The sequence below is a fragment of the Salmo trutta genome, chromosome 8 (assembly GCF_901001165.1).
Source record: "Salmo trutta chromosome 8, fSalTru1.1, whole genome shotgun sequence".
Classification (NCBI taxonomy): Eukaryota; Metazoa; Chordata; class Actinopteri; order Salmoniformes; family Salmonidae; genus Salmo; species Salmo trutta.
Window position 1 is genome coordinate 49382058 of NC_042964.1, and position 24780 is coordinate 49406837.

At 41.8% G+C, this 24780-nt stretch overlaps 2 protein-coding genes across 3 annotated transcripts; one reads left to right on the forward strand and one right to left on the reverse strand.

Moving 5' to 3' along the window:
• Positions 1-1245: 1245 nt before the first annotated feature.
• Positions 1246-5160, reverse strand: LOC115199147 (coiled-coil domain-containing protein 107). Of its 2 annotated transcripts, none has more exons than XM_029761754.1 (6): positions 4801-5160; positions 4406-4512; positions 3928-4000; positions 3618-3708; positions 2991-3100; positions 1246-1628 (listed from the first exon to the last, which is right to left on the reverse strand). In XM_029761754.1, exons 1-6 carry the CDS (start codon positions 4937-4939, stop codon positions 1318-1320), a joined length of 831 nt encoding a protein of 276 aa, XP_029617614.1. In that variant the 5' UTR covers positions 4940-5160; the 3' UTR covers positions 1246-1317. The 2 variants fall into 2 exon arrangements, with proteins under 2 accessions (XP_029617614.1, XP_029617613.1); XM_029761753.1 differs by having other exon boundaries at positions 4280-4512; positions 4801-4939.
• A 5579-nt stretch (positions 5161-10739) lies between these two features.
• On the forward strand, positions 10740-20851 carry LOC115197992 (cytidine monophosphate-N-acetylneuraminic acid hydroxylase-like). Its single transcript, XM_029759648.1, has 7 exons — positions 10740-11081; positions 13055-13281; positions 13516-13601; positions 17531-17640; positions 19079-19269; positions 20477-20557; positions 20677-20851. Exons 2-7 carry the CDS (start codon positions 13076-13078, stop codon positions 20849-20851), a joined length of 849 nt encoding a protein of 282 aa, XP_029615508.1. The 5' UTR covers positions 10740-11081; positions 13055-13075.
• The last annotated feature ends 3929 nt before the right edge of the window (positions 20852-24780 follow it).

Sequence of the window (24780 nt, forward strand, 5' to 3'; positions counted from 1 at the left end):
GGAGAGAAACCCAGTGGACAGTAGCTCTCCAGGAACAGGGTTGGAGAGAAACCCAGTGGGGAGTAGCTCTCCAGGAACAGGGTTGGAGAGAAACCCAGTGGGGAGTAGCTCTTCAGGAACAGGGTTGGAGAGAAACCCGCTGGACAGTAGCTCTCCAGGAACAGGGTTGGAGAGAAACCCAGTGGGGAGTAGCTCTTCAGGAACAGGGTTGGAGAGAAACCCAGTGGGGAGTAGCTCTTCAGGAACAGGGTTGGAGAGAAACCCAGTGGGGAGTAGCTCTTCAGGAACAGGGTTGGAGAGAAACCCGCTGGACAGTAGCTCTCCAGGAACAGGGTTGGAGAGAAACCCAGTGGGGAGTAGCTCTTCAGGAACAGGGTTGGAGAGAAACCCGCTGGACAGTAGCTCTCCAGGAACAGGGTTGGAGAGAAACCCAGTGGGGAGTAGCTCTTCAGGAACAGGGTTGGAGAGAAACCCGCTGGACAGTAGCTCTCCAGGAACAGGGTTGGAGCCCTGATTTAGACTACGTCATCAATACATTCATAATTGTCCTGCATCTCCCTCTAGTAAGATAACTCATGCAGTTGTATTCACCAGGACATTCAAGATCAGTTGCAGAGAAAAACACATGCATAAGATGTCTGAAAACAGGCAAATCATACCACAAGCCAAACGTCACAAGCGTGCACTTGTATCTGGTAGACTCGAGTACGTAGTAGAAAAAAACTAAATGTAGGTATTTATAGTTAACAATGTTTGACATTTTGTATTATTTTGACTATTCTATGACGTACGGATGGCAGTTGCAAGATTGCATAACAACACACACTTTGGAGTCCTGATATTTAGGGCCGTAACGACCCTTTCTAAAAGATGGTAGCATATAATGAGATGTACAGGGTTTCCAAGCAGCAGTCACGTGATGAAAACACATTTACAGGTGCTTTACATACTAACGTTTGGTCCAAGGATGGAAAACTCAGGCCTCATACTTGGGGTCTGACAAGGAAAACCTCCAGACCTAAGTCAAAGGTTATATGGAGTTAGGCTTCTGGGGATTTTATTGTCAGGAGTAAGCCCTAACCCTACACATAGGCCTAGCCAGGGATCTGCTATGCTTTAAGGGATGGCACAGAAAAATACCTTTATCACACACAACCTTGGACAAAATCCTTTCACATTGATAGCTGCCCTTTCTTATTCAACTGCGAGCCAAAAGCAAGAGCATTATTGAACAGACTGCAGTAGTGCCATTAAGAATGAGAAAATACATGTATGGCTTTATTCATGTACAGTTTAAAACAACCCCCTTTTTCCTGTTCATTCCAGCCTGTTGCGTCGTCTGAGCCCAGTTGTAGGCATTTCTTCTGGAATGCTCTGGGCAAGGCCTATGTCCTCAATGTTTGTCTCACAAGAATCGTCCAAGGAGGGCATGTCCTCCTCCTCCTCAGCATCGGTCGCTGAGTACTCATCCTTGGATTCAGGGTGGTGCTGCTGGTGGTGGACTGGCTCCTCCTCTTTCACAACACCACTTTGATCGTCTTCCGCAGGAGCGACCACCTCTGGCGAGGTGTCGTTGTGGGCTGCCAGAGACTCGATGAGGTCATCCAGGTTCCTCTCGCACTGCGGCTCTGAAAGACAGAAAAGTGAAAAGTTGCGACCGTGCGCCACAGTCACCGCAAATAGACACCCCATTTCAGGATGGTGTGTTTGAGTCATGATGTCAATACTGCTCATGTGGATCATGTATGATGGGGTGTGTGACTGGCTGCCCAGCTCATTTAGCCCCCCCAAAAAATGTGTTTGTTCACTGTAAAAAAAAAAAGTCAGAAAGTTAGTTTTTGGAGCTGAATGCCAAACCATTCAGGAGAGAGAGGTGCTCCAACCTGGCCCATTTTGGATACCATACCAAGAAAACCAGAGTAATATCAAATAGGGAACACGACAGAATACATTTAAAATGTGTCTTTTTTTTGTTGCAACGGAAAACAAAATAGTTTATTTTTATCCAGGGGACTCATTTATCAATTGTGCTGAATTTCAAACTAAATTCTGGGCACGTGGAGATCCTAGAATTTGCGTACGCAACAAATTGTGGAGGTGTTGGCAGAATGTTTTAATCTTTTTACAGTGACTTTTTCAAACTAAACATGCGAGACCCAAACTCTGGCTGCGAATTCCGCAAGATTGACTGTCTATTTGACAAATGTTAAACCAAGTGCTACAGCCCACACTGCTTCACAACAAAAGACCAACTGTTGTTTAACAAAATATTGATCAATAGATTGTTTCTATCTCCTGCCTTGGTATAGGCTCTGAGATTAAACATGTTATGAGGTCACACTCCTGCACGGTAATACTCCATAGCCTACTGTTAAATACTTGAAATAGCCTAGGCTGCCAGTCTATTTCCTGTCAGGTAGCTTAACCTATTGAATGGTAATTATTTGTCCTATAGTAGCAGGAATAAACCATTCATGTCAGAAAAGGACAGATGTCCTGCAATATGATTGATTTGCATAATAAATATACAAGCCCAGCGATCTCCTTACCAACGGAAAATCTGTTTTATCATTACACTTTGTGTTTATCAGCATTGTTAGTAATTACAGTAATTCCGGTGTCACCAAGCAACGCAGCTTCCACAAAATAACAATATTTGCTTGTAATACAATTCTTCAACGACAAGAAGTTGTGTGTAGACAGAGTCTGAGATGTGTGGAGATACGTACACTTTCCTGTCAAGTTCAAATATGATAAATACCAACCACAGTCCAGAGTCTGAGATGTGTGGAGATACGTACACTTTCCTGTCAAGTTCAAATATGATAAATACCAACCACAGCGGGAAAAAACTTGCAGAACGTAAGGTTTAGTCTTTTTGTTTTGCGTACGCACCTTTGATAAATGAAACCCAAAGTAGTCCCTATTTGTCTGTTTTCTTCCATTTGGTGCCTAATGAACATGTCCTGGCAGGAGGTGGGGCCACATACCTTCAATGTTAAGGGGTGGACAGTCCATGCCTCTCTTCTTCATCAGGTGGCGGATGGACTGGAGTTGGGACATGATCTCGTTCTTCTGTTCCTGGGCCACAGACTTGACACTGGAGAGGAGCGAAATGGCCAGGAGAGAGCAGGGTCACTGAGGACAGAACTCTGGGAAACGCAGGTTCAGTTTATAGCTCCGGGGTGGAGTTTCTCTAGGGACAGATCTAGGATCAGCTTCCCCAATCCTAACCTTAACCATTAGTCAGGGAAATGCCAAACTGAGACTCAAAAATAATCGAGGTCTAGGCCCTAGGGGCCACTTCACCCAACACCCAGTTGATACAGAAATGTGCTTCGGTAAGACACTATCTCCCATTTGGTGCCTAGTCAACACACCCCAGAATCCCATTACCATAAACCCTCTTAGATTCAGCAGGGTCAATAGTGTCAACAGTTTATCAAGACCATGCAACGTCCCCTAATATATGCTATTACTACCTGGTCTGGATGAACTGGTCTTAATCACGACGGACATGTATTTATTTACATGGGGTATTATTTACAGAGCAATATTACACAGAAACAGAAGACAAACCAGAGCTCCGTGGTTTATGGGTCAGTTGGCTGACTTACCAACTTGTCAATGGGTCCAGTTGGGTGAGAATGGAGTTGAGCATCTTCTCTGTTTGCGCTAGCCGCTGCTCCAGCTCTGTAAGCTGATTCTCTATGGAAGGAGACAAAGCCACCACCATGTAAAACAAACAGCTGGTTCTCTATGGAAAGAGACAAACCACCACCATGTAAAACAAACAGCTGGTTCTCTATGGAAAGAGACAAACCACCACCACGTAAAACCATGTAAAAAAGCATCTGCATGATGGGTAAGATAAACATAGGTATGAAAACAGACCCTTGTGGCACACCACATGGACATAGCACACACCTGTCTCCTCCGACTTCTTGGGACCTTTGGCAGCCTTGTTCTTTTGGGCTTGGGAGTCATCTGCAGACTTGATCTTAGAGATAGAAGGGAGATAATCAAAAGTCTGAGCCGTATGTGTGTTTAGTCCACTCAGGCTCAGACTGACAGTATTACCATAGTTCACACAATCACGTTTGTTCTGATTAGCAATCAACTTTAGTCCAATCTCTCCCTGTCTGTCTGTCTGTCTGTCTGTCTGTCTGTCTGTCTGTCTGTCTGTCTGCATGCATGTTTAGATATCCCCATGCAACCCCATCACAATCATCACTGCTACAACGTTTTTCAATGGTGGAATTCCTGCTCCAGCCTATACCTTCAGAAATTTGTACGCTGCAAAGAGGCCGACTCCGATGGCGTAGAGCGGCATCAGCGTGAACACGTAGCCCTTGTTGCTGTTGGTTTTGTATTTGTCACCCTTCATCTCCTGCTCCATCATCACCTTCATCTGCTGCATGTTCTCCAGGGTCTGAGCGTTGTTCATGGAGCCAGGCGTGTTCTTGTTGACCGGCTGCCCTCTCACTGCACCTGGTCCTGGTCCCGGACCCGCTGAGAAATAACATGAGACAATTAGAAGACGATGGTGATGATGATGAACAGGCCTATTCATGACAGTCGTCTTATTGCTAAATCCTTAAGAGGCTACGATGTTGCACACTTTTGCAAATAGACAGATATCTTGTTTTAAATAAGTTTGACAATTTTGAACATAGTAAAACGTTAGGCTACTAAACAAATATGCCACGGCAGGAGCAACACATTGCATAGGCTAGGCCTACACAATATGACGGTGCAGTCACATTGCCAATTCAAATACTGTTTTAAAATTAATCCTACCTTTTCTGTTGTAGCGTGCATCAAAACCTCTTGTTTCCTTGGCTCCGGATCCTACGCCGAACATTCTAGGGAACACCACAAACGCAAACAACACCGCCGTAAATGCGACAACCACTTGCTGGGACGATGAGAAAACCATATCCTTCTGCACCGTAAAGCACCAGAACAGCGACGAAAACAACCGGAGCCTTTGGTCCAGACGTGCAACACCGAATCTTTAGCGTTTCTAGGCTATTACGCAGAAGGGAAACTGACTCATTGTCACTTCAAGCTGAAAACCACGTAAATCCTGTGCTGACTATTGAGATACATATGAACGGTGCTGACTGAAGATAAACAGCTGCTTCTTCTTCTTCGTCATCTTCTTCAGGATTTGGTTGACGGATCGCATCCAACTTTTAGGTGTATACACCGCCTCCTATTGTACTGGAGTGTGAGGCCAGTCACGGCCTATCTATTCTGATACAAATATATATGCAACATGTAAAGTGTCGGTCCCATGTTTCATGAGCTGAAATAAAAGATCCCAGAAATGTTCCGTAAGCACAACAAGTTTCAAATTTTGTGCACACATTTGTTTAAATCCCTGTTAACAGTTAACAGAGGAGGGGTTTCTCCTTTGCCAAGATAATCCATTCACCTGACAGGTATGGCATGTCAATAAGCTGATTAAAAAACATGCTCAATACACCGGTGCACCTTGTGCTGGGGAAAATAAAAGGCCACTCTAAAATATGCAGTTTTGTCACACAAAACATGCCACAAATGTCTCAAACAAATGTCTCAAGTTTTGAGGGAGTGTACAATTGGCATGCTGACTGGGGGAATGTCCTCCAGCGATGTTGCCAGATAATTGAAAGTTAATTTCTCTACCAGAAGTCGCCTCCAACATCATTTTAGAGAATTTGACAGTGTGTCCAACCGGCCTCACAACTGCAGACCATGTGTATGGCGTCGTGTGGGTGAGGGGTTTGTGGATGTTAACAAAGTGCACCATGGTGGCGGTGGGGTTAAGGTATGGACAGGCTTAAGCAATTGCATTTTATCGATTGCAATTTCGATGCACAAAGTTACCGTGACGAGATCCTGAGGCCCAGTGGTGTAAAGTACTTAAGTAAAAATACTTTAAAGTATTACTCAAGTAGTTTACTATTTATATTTTTACTTAACTACATTTCTAAAGAAATTTACTTTTTACTCACATTTTCCCTGACACCCAAAAGTACTCGTTACATTATGAATGCTTAGCAGGACAGGAAAATGGTCCAATTCACGCGCTTATCAAGAGAACCTCCCGGGTCATCCCTAATGCTCTGATCTGGAGGACTCACTAAACACACTTAATTTGTAAATTATGTCTGAGTGTTGGAGTGTGCCCCTGGCTTTCCAGTAAATAAAAATAACAAGAACGGTGCCATCTAGTATGCTTATTATAAGGAATTAGAAATTATTTGTACTTTTATTTTTGATAATTAAGTATATTTTAGCAATTACATTTACTTTTGATAGTTAAGTATATTTAAAACCAAATACTTTTAGACTTTTACTCAAGTAGTATTTTATTGGGTGACTCACTTTTACTTGAGTCATTTTCTATTAAGGTATCTTTACTTTTACTCAAGTATGACAATTGGGTAGCTTTTCCACCAATGTATTATCATGCCATTCATCTGCCTCCATCACCTCATCATCACAGCATCACACTGCATGGCCCCATGTCACAAGGATCAGCACATAATTCCTGGAAGCTGAACTTCACACAGCCATTGAAGAGGAGTTGGACAACATTCCACAGGCCACAATCAACATCCTGATCAACTCGATGCGAATGAGATGTGTTGCGCTGCGTGAGGCAAATTGTGGTCAGAACAGATACTGACTGCTTCTCTGATCCACGCCCATGGCTTTTTTTAAAGGTATCTGTGACCAACAGATGCATATCTGCATCCCCAGTCATGTGAAATCCATAGATTAGGGCCTAATTCATTTATTTCAATTGACTGATTTCCTTATGAACTGTAACTCAGTCAAATCTTGGAAATCGTTGCACGGTGCGTTGATATTTTTTTACATTATTACCTTCATTAGTCCTCTTCCTCTAAGGAAGTGAAATCTAGCCCTAGACACCACCACCTACACTCATTAAAAACACACTGCCCCATTCCACTACTTTCACCCTATCTGCTCCTGCACCATGCCAACGGCCTGGGAGGACGGGACACCAGCCCTCAACACACCCTGGAACTCTTCTGAAGTCACATTTCATATAGCCAAATATGTCTCTGCAGCTGCCACCACAACATCTATTTTCTGTGATTTACGTTTCATTTCTGTGGTACAGTTGATAACCATTGATATGAACGCTAAGAAGCCAACCTTACTGAAGCATAAATCACTCGTTGGCCTATCCCTCTGTGCTGGCACAAATCTCCTACTCACCTCCTTCCTACACACTGCTGCAACATGACCATAAACGCAAGATTAACAGCTCTTATTGTGTGACTTCCTTGATTGAGAATATGTTTATTTATGCGGCTTCTTCAGATACTGTAGTTGAGTTAACCTAGTGAATGTTACTGCCACCCATTGACCTGGAGTGAAAACACACACACACACACACAAAACTAGTTCATCCACTTCTTTGTTAACAATAGTCCTAGATCGCACATTGTTTAATTATGATTTCTTAGAACATTTTAACAGGATGATTTAATAATATTGAATTTCGCCCAAATACAAATCCAGTCAGGACGTTCCCCTGCACTACTTGGCCAACTCACAATAGAAGTAAATACAAGAAAATCTGATAGCTGCTACTTGGAAGGATTAAACTACAGAAAGGAATTTGAATGTAACCTGACTCTTTATCATCAAACCCACGGGCCCTTCGGAGAAGGTGATAGATAATTAGGGCTACAGACTGATGCCAGACATCTCTGGAATAGGTTGCTTGCATACAGCTTTTTGATACCATTTATACTCTTACAACTATAACCACGCTGAAATGTGCAGACTGACTGAACTTAGATAGCTTCAACACCGATTTTTGCTACCATTCATACTTTATACACTATAACGCTTGTTGTATCCCCATTCATTTCAAAGATGGAATGCAGGCTTCAACAGTACGAAAAAGTATTAAAATGTATGCACTCGCTACTGTAAGTCTCTCTGAATAAGACCGTCTGCTAAATTACTAAAATGTAAAACAAATCTAATTAGCATAAGCACTCCATAGGCTACAATGGGAAATATTTGATTCGCCAACAGCTCTTGAACCGTTGAAGCAACAAACACCAAACCAACGCTGACATGTACAGACTGACTCAACGTAGATTGCGAGTCAAAAGATTGTGGATACTATTTGTACTTTTGGAACTATAACCATTTTAAATGAGCATAAAAGCTCCTTAGACCTCAAAGGCAAAATGTGGATTCGCCACTGCTCTTGAAACATTTAAACTATAAATACCAACCAAATGCTGAAATTTGCAGACTGACTCAACTTAGATAGCTTCAACACAGATTTTTGCTACCATTCATACTTTATACACTGTAACGCTTGTTGTATCCCCATTCATTTCAAAGATGGAATGCAGGCTTCAATATTCTTAACTGAAATCGCTGCCACAGAACTTACAGGTTGTTGAAACTAAAACATTTTGAGAGCTTAAAAAGACATTCTATGGCTTATAATGTTATAGTACTCACTCTAGCCTACAATACTACTCCATTATAACCCATTATAATAACTCCACACCTACAAACCACCCCAAAACAACTCACTTTAACTAACCCATAGCCAATGACAACCCTATTACTACCACTACTACTTTTAATTCACAACCTTCAATACTTCCCTGCATGTCAGGCACTGCTTCATGACACCAACCAGTCATGTGGAAAACATAAAATAGCTTGAGGCAAGTCACAAAACCTATCCCGTGAGCACAAACACACACACGACTAGGTCAAACACCTGTTCCATGAGCATTCACACACACACACACACACACACACACACACACACACACAAACAGCTAGTACTAGTGCATAACTAACACCCCTACTGACCTTTTTGTCTTAATCTATTTCCTTTTACTTTGTGTCACAGTTATTATATACAGGCTATTTAATTCTTGAACAAATCTTTTTCTCCGAAAGTACTTGATGTTAAAAGATGCTCTTGTTTCTGTTCATTTAAAAAAAAGAAGAAGAACATGTTTGTTCACTTTCTGGATTTCAAAATAATTTGTTACACAATGATGTCATTTTTGTATAGTAATACATTCAGATTCAGAAAACCTTAATGTCCCCAGAGGGGCAATTTATTTTGCAGCAGTCATAAAATATATCACATTTAAAACATTTTTTTTAAATATCAAAGGATATTTCCAAGCAATTAGGCAGGGTAAGTGCAGTTTCATAGTGCAAGTGCTAAGTGCAATTAGTCAAACATTTGTTAAGTTGCAGAATTGCATTCGGAATAAAAGAGTACTTGGCCCTATTTTTTGTAACTTTCGGTAGTCTGTACCTGCATCCAGAGGGAAGGAGCTGGTATTCGGAGTGGAATGGATGGGAAGAGTCAACCACTATTTTATTAGCCTTCTGGAGGGCTCTGCCCAGGTAGAGAGATGACAGTTCTTGCTGTTGCTGCCCCATGATTTTCCTGCAAGTCCTGACTATCTTTCAGAACCTATTTTTCTATGCAACTTTGATATTCCCAAACCAGCAGGTCAAGTAGTAGGACAGAATGCTCTCAATGAATGATTTATAATAGAGAACCATGAAGGTTAGATCAACATTAGAAAAGTACAGTTTCCGTAGGAAATACAGTCTCTGTTGGCCTTTCTTCAAAATAGCGCCAGTACACTGATCCCAGGACAGCTTGTTGTCAGTGACTAGCCCAAGGTATTTGTACTCCTCCACTATTTCAATGGGCTCACAATTGATCAGCGATGGTGTGTGCATAGTCGTGTTCCTTTGAAAGTCAATCACCAAGTCCTTTGTTTTTTGATGTATTTAATTTTAGATGGGATGACTCAAACCAAACATTAAAATCATTCAGAGCCGGCCGGGCTCTGTCTTATCCCCTTCAAGTAGAGTGAACAAAGTGTCGTCAGCATATTTGATCAGGTGGCGGCCTGGGAACTGGCTCCGGCAGCTGTCTGTATACAGTATGTATAGTACTGGTGAAAGAACACTGCCCTGGGGGGTTCCAACTGAAGTAGTGCACACCTCAGAGAGTGTGTTGCCAACTCGTACCTGCTGAGACCTATCAGTTAGGAAGTTGGTGATCCATGTGATAAGCATAGCATCAAGTCCGAAGTCTCCTCTCAGTCTGTCCGCGAGGACCAATGGATTAATTGTGTTAAATGCTGAAGAGAAATCTGTGACCATGATACACACATGGGTTTTACTGCCCTCCAAATGCATGTTCACCAGATGTAAGAGCTAGAGGTTGGCATCATCTGTTCCTCTCTCTGACTGGTGTGCAAATTGGAGGGGGTCAAGAAGGTGTCTGGTGGTGTTGATGATGTATGTCTTGATGATCTTTCTAAGAGATTTAATCAAGATAGAGGTATGAGAGACAGGTCTGTAGTCATTTGATGCAGATGGATGAGAGGTTTTTGAGACAGGTATAATAATAACATTTTTTCCATAGAGATGGAATTTCCAATGTATCCAGGGACCGCTAGAAGAAGAGCAGAAGACACTGCAGAAGACACCGCTCAGCTGAGTGGAACAGTGTTTCAAGACACGACCACTTATGTTATCAGGCCCCGGGCTCTTTCGTGCTCCGGTGCTTTTGAACACTGGTCCTACTTCCTCATTGCTGACATGGGCGCTCTCGGTTGCCATGACATCCTCCTTCACACAGGAAGGGGGAGCGGGGCCGCCCCCGCTTCAAAGCGAGTGAATAACTTGTTTAGTTCATTGGCTGTAGAGAGGCACACCCTCTCATCCGGGCGGGGATCGATACGTTGCCTCGCTTTGAAGGGGGCATTTGCCATATTCTTAATGCCCATCCAGGCAGAGTCTCCCTGTGACATTATCTGTTGCACCTTATCCTTCTACTGGCATCTCACCTTTTTTATCTCTTTCTTCATCTCTCTCTGTACCTCTTTTCTTTCGAGTGGATTTCCTGAGGCAAACACTTGTTTCTTCTTGTTAAGTACCAACAATTCGTTCACTGCTCAATGCAAATGCACAAAGAAAGACTCATCTGGGTCTAAACTTCAAATTCCAAAGTGTCAAGTCAACATGACAGTCTGCACAAGGTAATGCTCTTTATTATTTATGCTTCTCTCTTAATATTTGCTATGTTGTGACTATTAAGAAATGTACAATGTTTAAAGGTGACAGACAATAGTTGTTTAACAGATCAATTCTTTGTAATATTGAATTTCATTTATTTCGCTACGAACATATACAGCGAGATGTACATTGTATTCCCAGAGGATAGCACTTAATAGCATTAAAATATTTAGCCAATTTATATATTTTGCTCATGGTAGTTTACACAAATTAAGCTCTGTGAACTCTGTGAAACTGTTAATTGAATTTCAAGTTTACAAGTTAACTTTGGATGAGTTTCAGTCATATGTGAAATAAAAAAAACAATGAATTGAGGATGATTGCTCTTACAACCAAAAAATAGTCTCCTATTCAGACCCATGTTCAAATTTGAGGTATTTCAATAACTTTCAAAGACATTTCGAAGTACTTACTTGAAAATACAAGTAGTTGAATATTGGAATGTATTTGGAAATACACTTAAAAAGTATTTTTCTGCATTTGAAAATATTGAAATATAAAAATATTTAAATACTCTATGCATTTGAACCCACTTTCTGTTTGTTCCTAGGGTATTTGGAAGAATGTGTTTGGAAACAATATTTGAAAATATTTTTCAGATAGTAGGCTATTTGTAGGACATGTTAAAAGAGGTAGCGAATTTTGACCACATAATTCTCATATTCACACATAAAATAAGTATTTCAAATATAAATACGCATGTATTTGTACCCAGGTCTGCTCCTGATCCTGATAATTCCATGTAATATTTAGTTCCCAAAGTGTCACTGAACTGACATTTGTTTGAATCTAGATATTAGTCATTTGAACTAACCATGAACATGTAAATATAACGGTATAATGTTTCGTTCTTTCAATCTGTGCTATTGTCTAAAATGTAGGTTCAAGTCTCTTGCTCTTTCTCTCTCTCTCTCTATCATATTTTAAACAACTTGTAGAAAATACACTTTATGACACTGTCATATAAAATTAGGACCAGCCTGTGTCACTTTACTTGGACTAAGAAAATACACTTTGACACTGTCAAGAAGCTTTATGACCATCATAATCACATAAGCCAGATAGGCCTGTCACGTACATGCCCTTATATCAGTCATCTGTCAAAAAGAGGATGTCTTGTCCTGCTTCTGCTCTTGCATTCATCCCAGTCATCAGAAACAGAGCATTGGGGTAAGTGCATGTCTGACATAATTTTGTGCACAATTACAATGATAATTTATATGGTCAATTTTTTAAAAAAACACTGTGGACATGTAGGCTATGGTGTAATGGAATGTTTTGCCTTGAGTGGTAGGTTTTGTGGGTTTTGAAACTCTTGTGTCATAACCACCCATAAAATATCGGAATATATGTCACAACAGGTCTAAACATATGTAACAGTGTTATGAGCATGTTATGTCAGCTGTTATGACATAGTATGACATGGTTATGACCGTGTCATAATGTGTTATGACACTAGGTATCAAGAAAAGTTTTACCTTATATTCATATATTTCCCCTTTTTGTGATACACAATTTCCAGTGTTTTGTTTGGGATACTCGAGTTGATGGTCACTAGCCTCGATGCTGTATATTATGGAATAAACTCATATCTGTTGATAGTGTTTGATGCCAGACTGGAGATACAAGGACCGAGGACACACTGATTATTATTGTATTGTCTGAACACTGTGATTCTGTAGCAATGTCACTTACTTGTTGTTTGGACTTCCCACAAGCCTCTGGGGCTGATGTTTACAGAACAGTTGTCTGCTGATTAGGATATAAGGCCAGTCAGACATTTTCTCTGGTTCTGTGCTGGAAGTATCTCCCTGTTGCAACTTGTAATAAACTGGATTGATTTTTTTGTTGCCTTTATCTATTACTTCTGTTTTGTTCACCTGTAAATTCTTCTTACGAGTCCCATCCACATATACTCCTCTACTTTTCTCATCAGCACTTCAATTCAACCACTCAAATGACAGCCCAGTCTTCAAAGACAGTGCTGTCCCTGGACTCTGAGGCGGTGTTCTCACTCAAAGATGGCATCAACTTTAAGAAGAGCCCAGATGATGGCAAGTGCTACATCATATACAAAGAAAATGGAGAGCTGAAGGCCTGCAAGAACCAATGCAAACACCAAGGAGGCCTGTTCATCAAAGACATAGAGGACTTAGATGGAAGGTAAGTAGACTTAAAGGGGAAGTTCAGGACTCTACAACTAAAGATAGCTGGAGTTTGTAGTGGCTGTTTAGAGAATACCAAACCATGGATTACAGTTTATCCTGGCCCATAGACTACTTTCAGGCTGAGGAACCATCTAACATCAACATGGTAAAATCATGAACTTCCTCTTTAATACCGAGGCTTAGATATAACATATCTATTCAATGGGACTTAAAGGTTTTTCTGATACAGGACGGTCCGATGTACAAAACACTACTGGAAGCTGAACGTCTCAACTATGCAGAACCCTCCCAACAGCTTCACACAGGATGAGCTGGGTAAGTTGAGCTGCCATTTCCTCAATCTGAAAGGTTATTGAATGGCTTTTTGAATTAGTCTATTTGCCATTTTAGGTCTATTTGCACATCTGTAGGCCTAGGCATCTGTTTCATGGCTGTCACTTTTCCTGGGTCCACTTTTAACCCCTCTGATGTTAGCAGGTGGCCAATGTAGGGCACTTCCTTCTGCCTGAGCTGCAGCTTTTTCGGATTCTGCTTGATATTGAGCTTCCTGCATCTGTCCAGGAGCATTTTCAGGTTTTTGTCATGGTCCAGAGTCGCCGCTTCATCGTTGTCTCCTTCTCCCACAATCAGGATGTCCTCTGCAATGATTTTGACTACTGGAAGACCTTCCATTGCCTGGTTCAACTTCCTCTGAAAGATCTCTGGGGCTGGACTGATTCCCATTGGCATGCGCAGCCACCTGTAGCGTCCCATGGGAGTAGAGAACGTGGTGAGATAGCTGGATTTCTCCTCCAGTTCCACATGCCAAAATCCGTTTTTTACATCACAAACAGAGAACACGCGTGCTCTGTTCAGATCTGACAGCACGTCTTCAATAGTAGGAAGTGGGTAATGGCTCCTCTTGAGCACCTTGTTGAGAGGTTTCGGATCAATACACACTCTTAGTTTTCCAGACGGTTTCTTCACTAAGATCAGGCTGCTAATCAAATCTGTGCATTTTTCAACTGCTTTTATCATCCTTCTTTTCTCAAAAAATAAATAAATAAAATAGACCACTGAGCTCCTCTTTGAGTGGTTTATATAGTGCTACTGGCACTCTTCTCTTTGGCAGCTGGACGGGCTCCACTCGCTCATCCACTTCCAGCTTCAGTTTGCCGGGTAAGCATCCATCTCCCTGAAATACATCAGAGTACTCCCGTTTAATTTGCTCTTTTAGTCCAGGATCCTGTTGTTTTCTCGATGGCCAGGATGTTGTGATGCTGCACATTAATCAACTCCATTGCCTGGATAGCCTTACTGTCTAGAATGGGCCTGTGCACATTCTTGTTGAATACGATGAACTCAACTCGGTAGGTTTTCTTATTGCGTGGATTGATCACTTTAAGTGTGCACTTCCCCAGTGGCGTCAGAGTACTCTTGTTATACATCACCAATACCTGACTGCAGGGCTCTAGGTGACTGGCTTTTATGAGGTTTGCAGGAATAACATTAGCACCACAATCTAGCTGAAATCTGACTGACTTTTTGTTGGCCAGCATGATTGTAAAGAGAGCTGCATTGGGCACTGTGGTTTTCTCCTGCACCACGTTGATGCTCTCTGACTTTGGCCCTAGTGTGATGCAGAGAACATCCTCACGCTCTCTCAACAGAGAGATTGTCTTTGGTACTGACCACACATAGGGTCTCACAAATCTCTCTGCCTTTTTCCTCAATGAGATAATACAGTAGCTTCACTTTGTAATCCTCAGGTTTTTCTCTCATTGTAAGAGCCATGTACAAATTGAATTCCTCTTTCCATCTTTTCCAGGTCAGTGCTAAATTACAATCATCATAGTACATTTTTCACAGAGGTTTCAGTGCATTTTCCATGGTGATTTTTTTGTAGAATGGAATGTTAGCTACTCACAAATCTTTTTGTATCCAATTGCCAGCTAGCTTTTAGCATAGAGTCACTCACGATAGCCAGCTAACGTTGACGTTCGGTGTGATGACTAGCCTGTAAATACGGCACTTTTTCAAACTGCCGCCTGGGATGTATTCTTCACTGACATCGATGAGATCCAGGTTCTTTTAAGTACCGTTATCACCCTGTTTCAATATGCTTTGTGTTGTAGTCACGACAGACAAAGATATAAAGTTAAGCAAACTTTACTAGGCATGTTGTCAACAAGCACATTAATAAAGTCAGTAACAACTGGTTTCCGTTTCCTGTGTAACATCAATATTGCTACAATAACTACGAAGCAGCTCTCCAAACATACTCCCAGCAGAACCAAAAAAAGTCACTTTTGTTTCCCGGACAAGGACCGGCCCGTCATGGGATCCTCAACGGTTCTCTAACCTCCCAGAGACCACAGCAAAATCAAGCCTCTCAGGAACTGTAGACCTTCCGCTGCTTCCTAAAATGATGGGCAGTGAAGGAACAGAACCCCAAGATAACGTTATATCAAAGCTTATTATCCAAATGTCAATCATATGATTAAGCATATCTCTTTATGTTACTATCTAAAATTCAGATTAAGACTAATTTCCACAACTCTCATATCACAGTCACACAATGCTATTCCCAAACATACCGAATCAATTATGTTTTTTGACAATATTTCAACCTGCAGGAATATTTTCTCATTTCTATGTCATGGTTAGTTCCTAGGATAATGCAACTCATACATTTACATCTTTCAATACTTCTAAAATGGGGTACAGGTTTAAAACAATTACAGGTGCACATTCCTATCTTATACTATATCATAAATGGTCTTAACTAGTTCACACAGATTAAGGATGTTTTAACGTTAAATGGCAAAAAGTAGTTCACACAGATTCTAGATATTTAACGCTAAATTACCAAACCCATGGCATACCTGGCTAGCACATTTAAAATAATTGGAATTCACCACCTGAGGGTCACTTAGACAGTCACACAGACACTTTCAGAATGAGGTCCTTCTTCCAATAGGGCTTCACCAAGTACCGTGTTTCACACAGAACACACAGTCACCCTGGCCCCTCACCCCTACAGACCGCACCAATCCCCACTGGGATCAATTCAGTGTCAGGACGGCTCTAGGTCGCCCACAACCGACCACTGATGGGTGTCTTTGAGTCGACTAACTCTCAGATCATCCTCCACTGACTCGGCCCTGTTTACGCCTCCAAGGTGCCCCCCTCACACAGGAATTCACACTCAGAGCCTACGTAACAAAGACTTTTCTTAACCACTTTGTGTGTGTCGCTCACCTCTTTATTTATTTTTTAACTAAGTTGGAGATGTGGTATCCACTCGGCTCGCTGCCTCTCAGATCTTAGGTTGGTCCATCTGCTTCGTTCCCGAAGTGTGGTCTCCCTGAGATCCCAAGTTTGAGGGATCCCTCATGCACGATTTACCCAGGTCATCAGGAGCAGTCACCAAGTGAAGATTTACATCCCCATTGCCAAATGTGGTGGCTCATTTCTTTACTATCAAATGAGGAGAGACAGACTCATCGCACAAGTCAGAGTTATACTTATACTAAATCTTTAATCACCTATTAATAAGGGAGCAGGTCAATACAACGCACACATATAAAGTGAATCGATTGAGTGCTCTACGATAATGATGCCTGGTCGACGATTCACGCTCAGATGATTCGTTGAGAGCCCCGAGACAAAAGTACAAAGGTATTTTATAGCCAAGATACACCCCTTTCAACCTACATGACGAACAACAGATGAATAGAATGGGTCACAAGGTTAAGATTTGTATGAAAGATACCTATAATTCATAGCAGACAGTATCTGCTGTAAAAACATTCATCTTTGTGTACAGACCAGGGTCTGGCCCTGGGGTCATCTCTCCCTGGTATCATCTAGAACAGAAACATTAACTCATGCTCTGAAATGCGGCCTCCTTAGGTTTAATCACCCAAAAGACATCATAAATCTCCTGTCAGTATTATCTCCCAGAGGCCCATCCTCAGTAGAACACACACACACAGTAGTTAGAAGAATCCCCTATTCTGTTGCATAAAACAACCATTTGATGCAATAAAAGTATTATAAAATAATCTTCCAATTTTCCATCATAGTGCCCAGCTCCAGCTGTCCATTCCTTTGGCCGTCTAAAAATGACATGAGGAACACAGTGTAAATAATAAGTCAGATGTTTAATATGTCTATATGTACATTAAGATAGTCAAATAGAAGTAATTAATTTGATTACTCATCGGAAGAGTTTTGACTTTGGCTTGATTTTGCTAATGCAGACGTCGTGATGACAGACGAGGGTGGTCTTCAGCTCGTGGAGGTGATCGTCTGGGACCCCTGGTCGGCAGATCCCCAGGATCCACAGGAACTGCAGGAGGGAGAGGTGACTGTGAGTACAGCGCGTCACACACACCCACGGCTGGACAGATCTGAGGCCTTTCCCAGTGGGCAAAACTGGTTGCAATTACATTATGACATCTTACATGACGTCATGGTCAGGATGGATACTGGTTGTATAAAGATGTTTTGTTATGGTCAGAAAAATATGTCTTGATCTGGTTGTGATCTTGGTCTCGTCATGAAAAAGATGTCTTCACCAGGCTGGTTGAAACTAATCTGGAACACATTCCCATGTTGTTTAGTCACAAATGTGTGACAAGAACACAAACACTAGCTATGATTCAAGGCTAGTTAGTAATTACCCGGAGTGAATCAAATATTAGCCTTAAAATGATAACCGAGAGTTGTGTGTCTACAAAATCTTTGACTCATCTTTGATCTCATCACCACTTTAATAATGTGAGATCTGAGGATGTGTTCTCACCTGAAAGGCTGCAGTGCCAAGCTTTATAATATGAGATCTGAGGGTGTGTTCTCACCTGAAAGGCTGCAGTGCCAAGCTTTATAATGTGAGATCTGAGGGTGTGTTCTCACCTGAAAGGCTGCAGTGCCAAGCTTTATAATGTGAGATCTGAGGATGTGTTCTCACCTGAAAGGCTGCAGTGCCAAGCTTTATAATGTGAGATCTGAGGATGTGTTCTCACCTGAAAGGCTGCAGTGCCAAGCTTTATAATGTGAGATCTGAGGATGTGTTCTCACCTGAAAGGCTGCAGTGCCAAGCTTTATAATGTGAGATCTGAGGGTGTGTTCTCACCTGAAAGGCTGCAGTGCCAAGCTTTATAATGTGAGATCTGAGGGTGTGTTCTCACCTGAAAGGCTGCAGTGCCAAGCTTTATAATGTGAGATCTGAGGGTGTGTTCTCACCTGAAAGGCTGCAGTGCCAAACTTTATAATGTGAGATCTGAGGGTGTGTTCTCACCTGAAAGGCTGCAGTGCCAAACTTTATAATGTGAGATCTGAGGGTGTGTTCTCACTTGAAAGGCTGCAGTGCCAAGCTTTATAATGTGAGATCTGAGGGTGTGTTCTCACCTGAAAGGCTGCAGTTCCAAACTTAAGCCTGGGACACATAAGGGAGATGGGCAAAGGTTGAAAGCTTTCACCAACCACCATCCAAGATTGTAGATAACGTATCGGGATAGACCTCCGATCACAGCCATGCCCAACAACAGTGCAGGACACATTGCTGGGACTCTGAGCGACAGTTGGTCACAGATGACTTTTGACCATCTCCCCTATGTCTTCATTTAAATTCCAGAGACACAGAAACGACATTCCCAACTCCGACACCTCTGAGTTTTTCCCATATGGCCGACAGGCTATTTAAATCGGTGTGATTGATGGTCAACCGCGCCGCACGTAAATCTAAAATGATAGCACGTCGGGCGACAAGATTCTCCACCCCAAACTCGACCTTCATGTTCCTCCAGGTGACCTACCTCACCCATGCATGCATGGAGCTCCAGCTAGGGGGGAAGAAGATGATATTCGACCCCTGGCTGACGGGTCCGGCCTTCGCCAGGGGCTGGTGGCTGCTCCACGAGCCCCCTGCTGACTCCATGGAGAGGCTGTGCATGGCCGACCTCATCTACATCAGCCACATGCACTCCAACCCCCTCAGGTATGTAGAGATGGTGCCTGTATGGAGTATGGTACAGGTATGTAGAGATGGTACCTGTATGGAGTATGGTACAGGTATGTAGAGATGGTGCCTGTATGGAGTATGTTACAGGTATGTAGAGATGGTGCCTGTATGGAGGATGGTACAGGTATGTAGAGATGGTACCTGTATGGAGTATGGTACCGGTATGTAGAGATGGTACCTGTATGGAGGATGGTACAGGTATGTAGAGATGGTACCTGTATGGAGTATGGTACCGGTATGTAGAGATGGTACCTGTATGGAGGATGGTACAGGTATGTAGAGATGGTACCTGTATGGAGCATGGTACCGGTATGTAGAGATGGTACCTGTATGGTACAGGTATGTAGAGATGGTACCTGTATGCAGGATGGTACAGGTATGGAGTATGGTACAGGTATGTAGAGATGGTACCTGTATGGAGTATGGTACAGGTATGTAGAGATGGTACCTGTATGCAGGATGGTACCTGTATGGAGGATGGTAGAGGTATGGAGTATGGTACAGGTATGTAGAGATGGTACCTGTATGGAGGATGGTACAGGTATGTAGAGATGGTACCTGTATGGTACAGGTATGTAGAGATGGTACCTGTATGCAGGATGGTACAGGTATGTAGAGATGGTACCTGTATGGTACAGGTATGTAGAGATGGTACAGGTATGTAGAGATGGTAGAATGAAATGGATTGATATAGGAGGATGGGCTCAGTGAAACTGGAAGGGAATTGATTGAAAGTATCAAACACATCAAACACAACCATTACAATGAGCCCGTCCTCCGCAATCTCCACCCACCAGCCACCACTGATTTCAATGTATTTATAATTTTGGTCCCACTTTAAACGAAGTATAAAGGCGTTATATAGAATGCATGAAGTTTCTTAAGCACTACACAAATGCTTCACAGATCATCTATAAGCGTGTGTCATATTCTATAAATGGTATATAAAGGGTGGTGTATAAATGGTGTATAAACTATGTATGTTTATACACCATTTATAGAGTATGAGATAGGTTTATAGATGATATGTGAAGCATTTATGTAAGATATATTAAGCCATTATAAGTTGTACTTAGTTTAAAGTGGGACTCTAATTATGGAAGTAAGCAGAATTTTTCTCATGAGGATGAGCATACAGAAAGACAGGAAGTTTTAAGATAATTCCTGAAAAATCAATTTTCAGCTACCCAACCTTAAAATCCCTCTCTGCGACGAGACCAGATGTTCCTATTTATGTTGGCGACACATCAAGGCCAGTGTTCTGGTAAGGGTTATCTATATCTATATAAATATGTCACACATTAACATGGTTTTACAACCATAAAACAAATGAGGGTGTCACCTTTGTGGGTTTATGCTGTCCTCGTTTGAATAATGTTACAGGATGCTGGAGAAAAGTCAGGTGCAGCTGACAAATATCAACGTAGTTCCCTTTGGCATTTGGCAAAACGTAAGCATAAACAGCTCACTTTGTATGAACAGTTTATACGATACAGGAACCTCTGTCAAAAGGCTCTTCTTTAATGCCCTTCTCCTGTTGTTATCTCCGTCAGATTGATGTGCACCTCAGAATCATGATTCTGAAGGATGAAGTGCACCCCGAAATGGACACCTGTATCATTGTTGAATATAAAGGTAGTCTTCATGTCCTTTGTAAGAGCACATGCTGCTAGCTTCACCAGAGTCCTGGGTTCAATTCCTGCAGTCACTGGAAGTCACTTTTCATAAAAGTCTGCTAAGTGGTATATACACCGGGTGGACGAAACATTAGGAACACTTTCCTAATATTGAGTTGCACCCTCCTTTGCCATCAGAACAACCTAAATGCGACTCTATTGGCATGGACTCTACAAGGTATCGAAAGCGTTCCACAGGGATGCTATGCTGGCCCATGTTGACTCCAATGCTTCCCACAGTTGTGTCAAGTTGGATGGATTTCTTTTGGGTGGTGAACCATTCTTTATACACACGGGAAACTGTTGAGGATGAAAAACCCAGCAGGGCTGCAGTTCTTGACACACTCAAACCGGTGTGCCTGGTACCTACTACCATACCCCCTTCAAAGGCACTTAAATATTCTGCCCCATAATGTAGATGTCACGTTCGTTGGAATAATAGGACCAAGACGCAGCGTGAGTAGCGTTCCACATCTTTATTATTTCATTTCACCTTTATTTAACCAGGTAGGCAAGTTGAGAACAAGTTCTCATTTACAATTGCGACCTGGCCAAGATAAAGCAAAGCAGTTCGACACATACAACAACACAGTTACACATGGAGTAAAACAAACATACAGTCAATAATACAGTGGGAAAAAAAGTCTATATACAATGTGAGCAAATGAGGGGAGATAAGGGAGGTAAAGGCAAAAAAGGCCATGGTGGCAAAGTAAATACAATATAGCAAGTTAAACACTGGAATGGTAGATTTGTAGTGGAAGAAAGTGCAAAGTAGAAATAGAAATAATGGGGTGCAAAGGAGCTAAATAAATAAATAAATACAGTAAGGGAAGAGGTAGTTGTTTGGGCTAAATTATAGATGGGCTATGTACAGGTGCAGTAGTCTGTGAGCTGGTGCTAAAAGCTAGTGAGGGAGATAAGTGTTTCCAGTTTCAGAGATTTTTGTAGTTCGTTCCAGTCATTGGCAGCAGAGAACTGGAAGGAGAGACGGCCAAAGGAGGAATTGGCTTTGGGGGTGACCAGAGAGATATACCTGCTGGAGGTATTAGCAGGCTATTGTATGTGTGAACGATGGCTAGCTCCTGAAATGATCCCAGTCCCTTGTATTGTGCATCTGTTGTAGAAAGAGGCGACGATTCGCAGAACATATGTGCTCTACAAATGTTTTATTTTCTTTTGGATGCAGATGCAGGATGCAGAGTGAATTCTGCTTAATTAAAACTACCTGATCTCCAAAGTCCACGTCCATAGTCTCAATCAACCACACACACAACGCAGAGTTACAGCGGTGCAGTACAGCACCGGTTACACATGTGACAAATAACATTTGATTTAAAGGGAATTCATTTAAGGGGAATTATCCAAGATGTTTATTGCATGACTACCTAGTAAGTTCGGAATACTGCAGCCAATGTTAATTGGTGATGTGTCCCAAAAGGATTGATGTTATGATCGTTTCTGATATTTTTAAATGTAAGCCTGTCTAACTATACAAATACTTTTTGAGATCAACTGACACTAACCAAAGTTTTCATCAAATTGAACAACTCCTGTTTAAAATAATCAGCTAAATAAAGTTGAAAGTTTTCAAAAACATTACAACCAACCAGAATCAATTGGACACAGTAATACATAACGCAGCTTTAATAAATGTATGATTTCTTAGTGGGTAAATGAGCATTATGCAGAGTAGTTTAGTCATGTATGTCAAGGGACTAATGTTACCATAAATAAATCTTACAGTAAATATGGACATTTTATTTACATGTGTTATGTCAATAAAAACAGACGCTGTAGTTTGTACATAAGTCGTGGTGCAGCAAGTTGATGTGGGTAGTGGAGAAGCACTGGTGGGACATTTTGAGTGAAGTGACTGAGGGCAGGAAAGGATATCAGGGTGCCCAGGAACTTGAAGCTGCTGATCATCTCCATGTCAATGTACAGTAGATGGGAGAATGGTTAAGTACCACCATCTTTGTTTTGCTTACACTGAGACTTGTCCTATCACCATTATGTTAGGTCCCACAGCTCCTTCATCAAATCAAAGTGTATTTGTCACGTGCGCCTAATACAACAGGTGTAGACCTTACAGTGAAATGCTTACTTACAGGCTCTAACCAACAGTGCAAAAAAGGTATTAGGTGAACAATAGGTAAGTAAAGAAATAAAAACAACAGTAAAAAAGAGTGAAAAATAACAGTAGCGAGGCGATTTACAGGCACCGGTTAGTCAGGCTGATTGAGGTAGTATGTACATGTAGATATGGTTAAAGTGACTATGCATATATGATGAACAGAGTAGCAGTAGCGTAAAAGAGGGGTTGGCGGGACACAATGCAGATAGCCCGGTTAGCCAATGTGCAGGGGCACTGGTTGGTCGGGCCAATTGAGGTAGTATGTACATGTAGATATGGTTAAAGTGACTATGCATATATGATAAACAGAGTAGCAGCAGCGTAAAAGAGGGGTTGGGGGGGCACACAATGCAAATAGTCCGGGTAGCCATTTGATTACCTGTTCATGGTGTACTATGGTAGTGTTGTCAGCATGTTTAGTTGTTGGGTCCATTCTGGGGATACACATTCTTGTGAATGTAAAAAATGGAATTTGTTATTACAGGCTTTACACCCAGAGGCCTGAGTCTGCTAACCAGTTTGTGGGTCAGGATGGTGTGGAAAGCAGAGCTATAAAAGAAAATGCACTCGGACGTATCTAAAATGTATAATTGACAAATTTGTTGGGACAATAGGCAAACTGGAGTTGGTTCAGTGAATTTTTGCTACACGATATTTATTGTTCCAGTTTTTTAAATCGATATCGACTGGGCTGCGGTGGAGATGGTAAGAAGCTTCGATATCATGGGGACTTAACTTCTAATGTTCTTTCCTGGTGGACCTAACTTCTAATGTTCTTTCCTGGTGGACCTAACTTCTAACGTTCTTTCCTGGTGGACCTAACTTCTAACGTTCTTTCCTGGTGGACCTAACTTCTAACGTTCTTTCCTGGTACACCCACACAGACACTGCAGTCAAAAACGCCAACCTGCGGCTCTCCATCCTACGGTGGCTGAAGACGTTCTGCCTGACGTCAAACATTAACAAGAGTGTCGGATTGAAGTGTCTGAAAAAATGTAAACAGAACCATAAGAGCAGATTCCTTTTTTAGTCATCTTTACTGGCACAGTGGTTTTAAAATCATTTCTAATTGTAGTCACTCTCAATTGATTCATTGACTCCAAGGATTGTTTATAGTTCATAACACACACCTGACATTAAACGTTGCTTGACCGTAGATTGGGTTATATGTTTTAATAACATTGGATATTTGATTGGGCTTAATGTTGCATACCTTGCCGTGTTGTAAATGCCAACCAGGTGAGAATCACCAGAATTAACTGTCATACTTGATAAATCAGGTCTTCTCTGCTGCTTTATCAACCTCCCCCTTGCCCACTCCAAGCTCCTCTTCATGGTTCCCTTCTGCAAGACACAATTGTTTGAAAATAAAGCAGAAGGAATGGGAACCCTATTCCTTTGAAGCAGTACTATATAGCAATAGGTATATTCCTGAAGTTGTTATTTTACCCTAATAGGCTTCGATGGAGTGTAAATATTCCTAAAACAAAGTGATCGTGAACATTAGTCTACTCTGCTGGAAAGCTGATATGTTGTAGATGTTAGTAAAGGTTTTACAAGGTTTTCACTGGCAAAATGTGCTTTGTGAGCTTTTCAGTGTCTTCATGCTAATCGCGAGCTAGCGCAGCTAACGCTAGCATTGAAATGACAGCCAGTCGGGCTGAAGAAATTGCC

What these genes read in the sequence shown, in the direction of transcription:
- LOC115199147 (XM_029761753.1), bottom strand. Translation starts at nt 4,939, where the DNA reads ATGGTTTTCTCATCGTCCCAGCAAGTGGTTGTCGCATTTACGGCGGTG. An exon ending in TGCACGCTACAACAGAAAAG is followed by an intron (nt 4,513 to 4,800) that starts GTAGGATTAATT and finishes GTTATTTCTCAG; the next exon opens with CGGGTCCGGGACCAGGACCA. An exon ending in CAGCGTACAAATTTCTGAAG is followed by an intron (nt 4,001 to 4,279) that starts GTATAGGCTGGA and finishes TCTATCTCTAAG; the next exon opens with ATCAAGTCTGCAGATGACTC.
- LOC115197992 (XM_029759648.1), top strand. Translation starts at nt 13,076, where the DNA reads ATGACAGCCCAGTCTTCAAAGACAGTGCTGTCCCTGGACTCTGAGGCG. An exon ending in TGCAGGAGGGAGAGGTGACT is followed by an intron (nt 17,641 to 19,078) that starts GTGAGTACAGCG and finishes ATGTTCCTCCAG; the next exon opens with GTGACCTACCTCACCCATGC. An exon ending in ATGCACTCCAACCCCCTCAG is followed by an intron (nt 19,270 to 20,476) that starts GTATGTAGAGAT and finishes ATCAATTTTCAG; the next exon opens with CTACCCAACCTTAAAATCCC.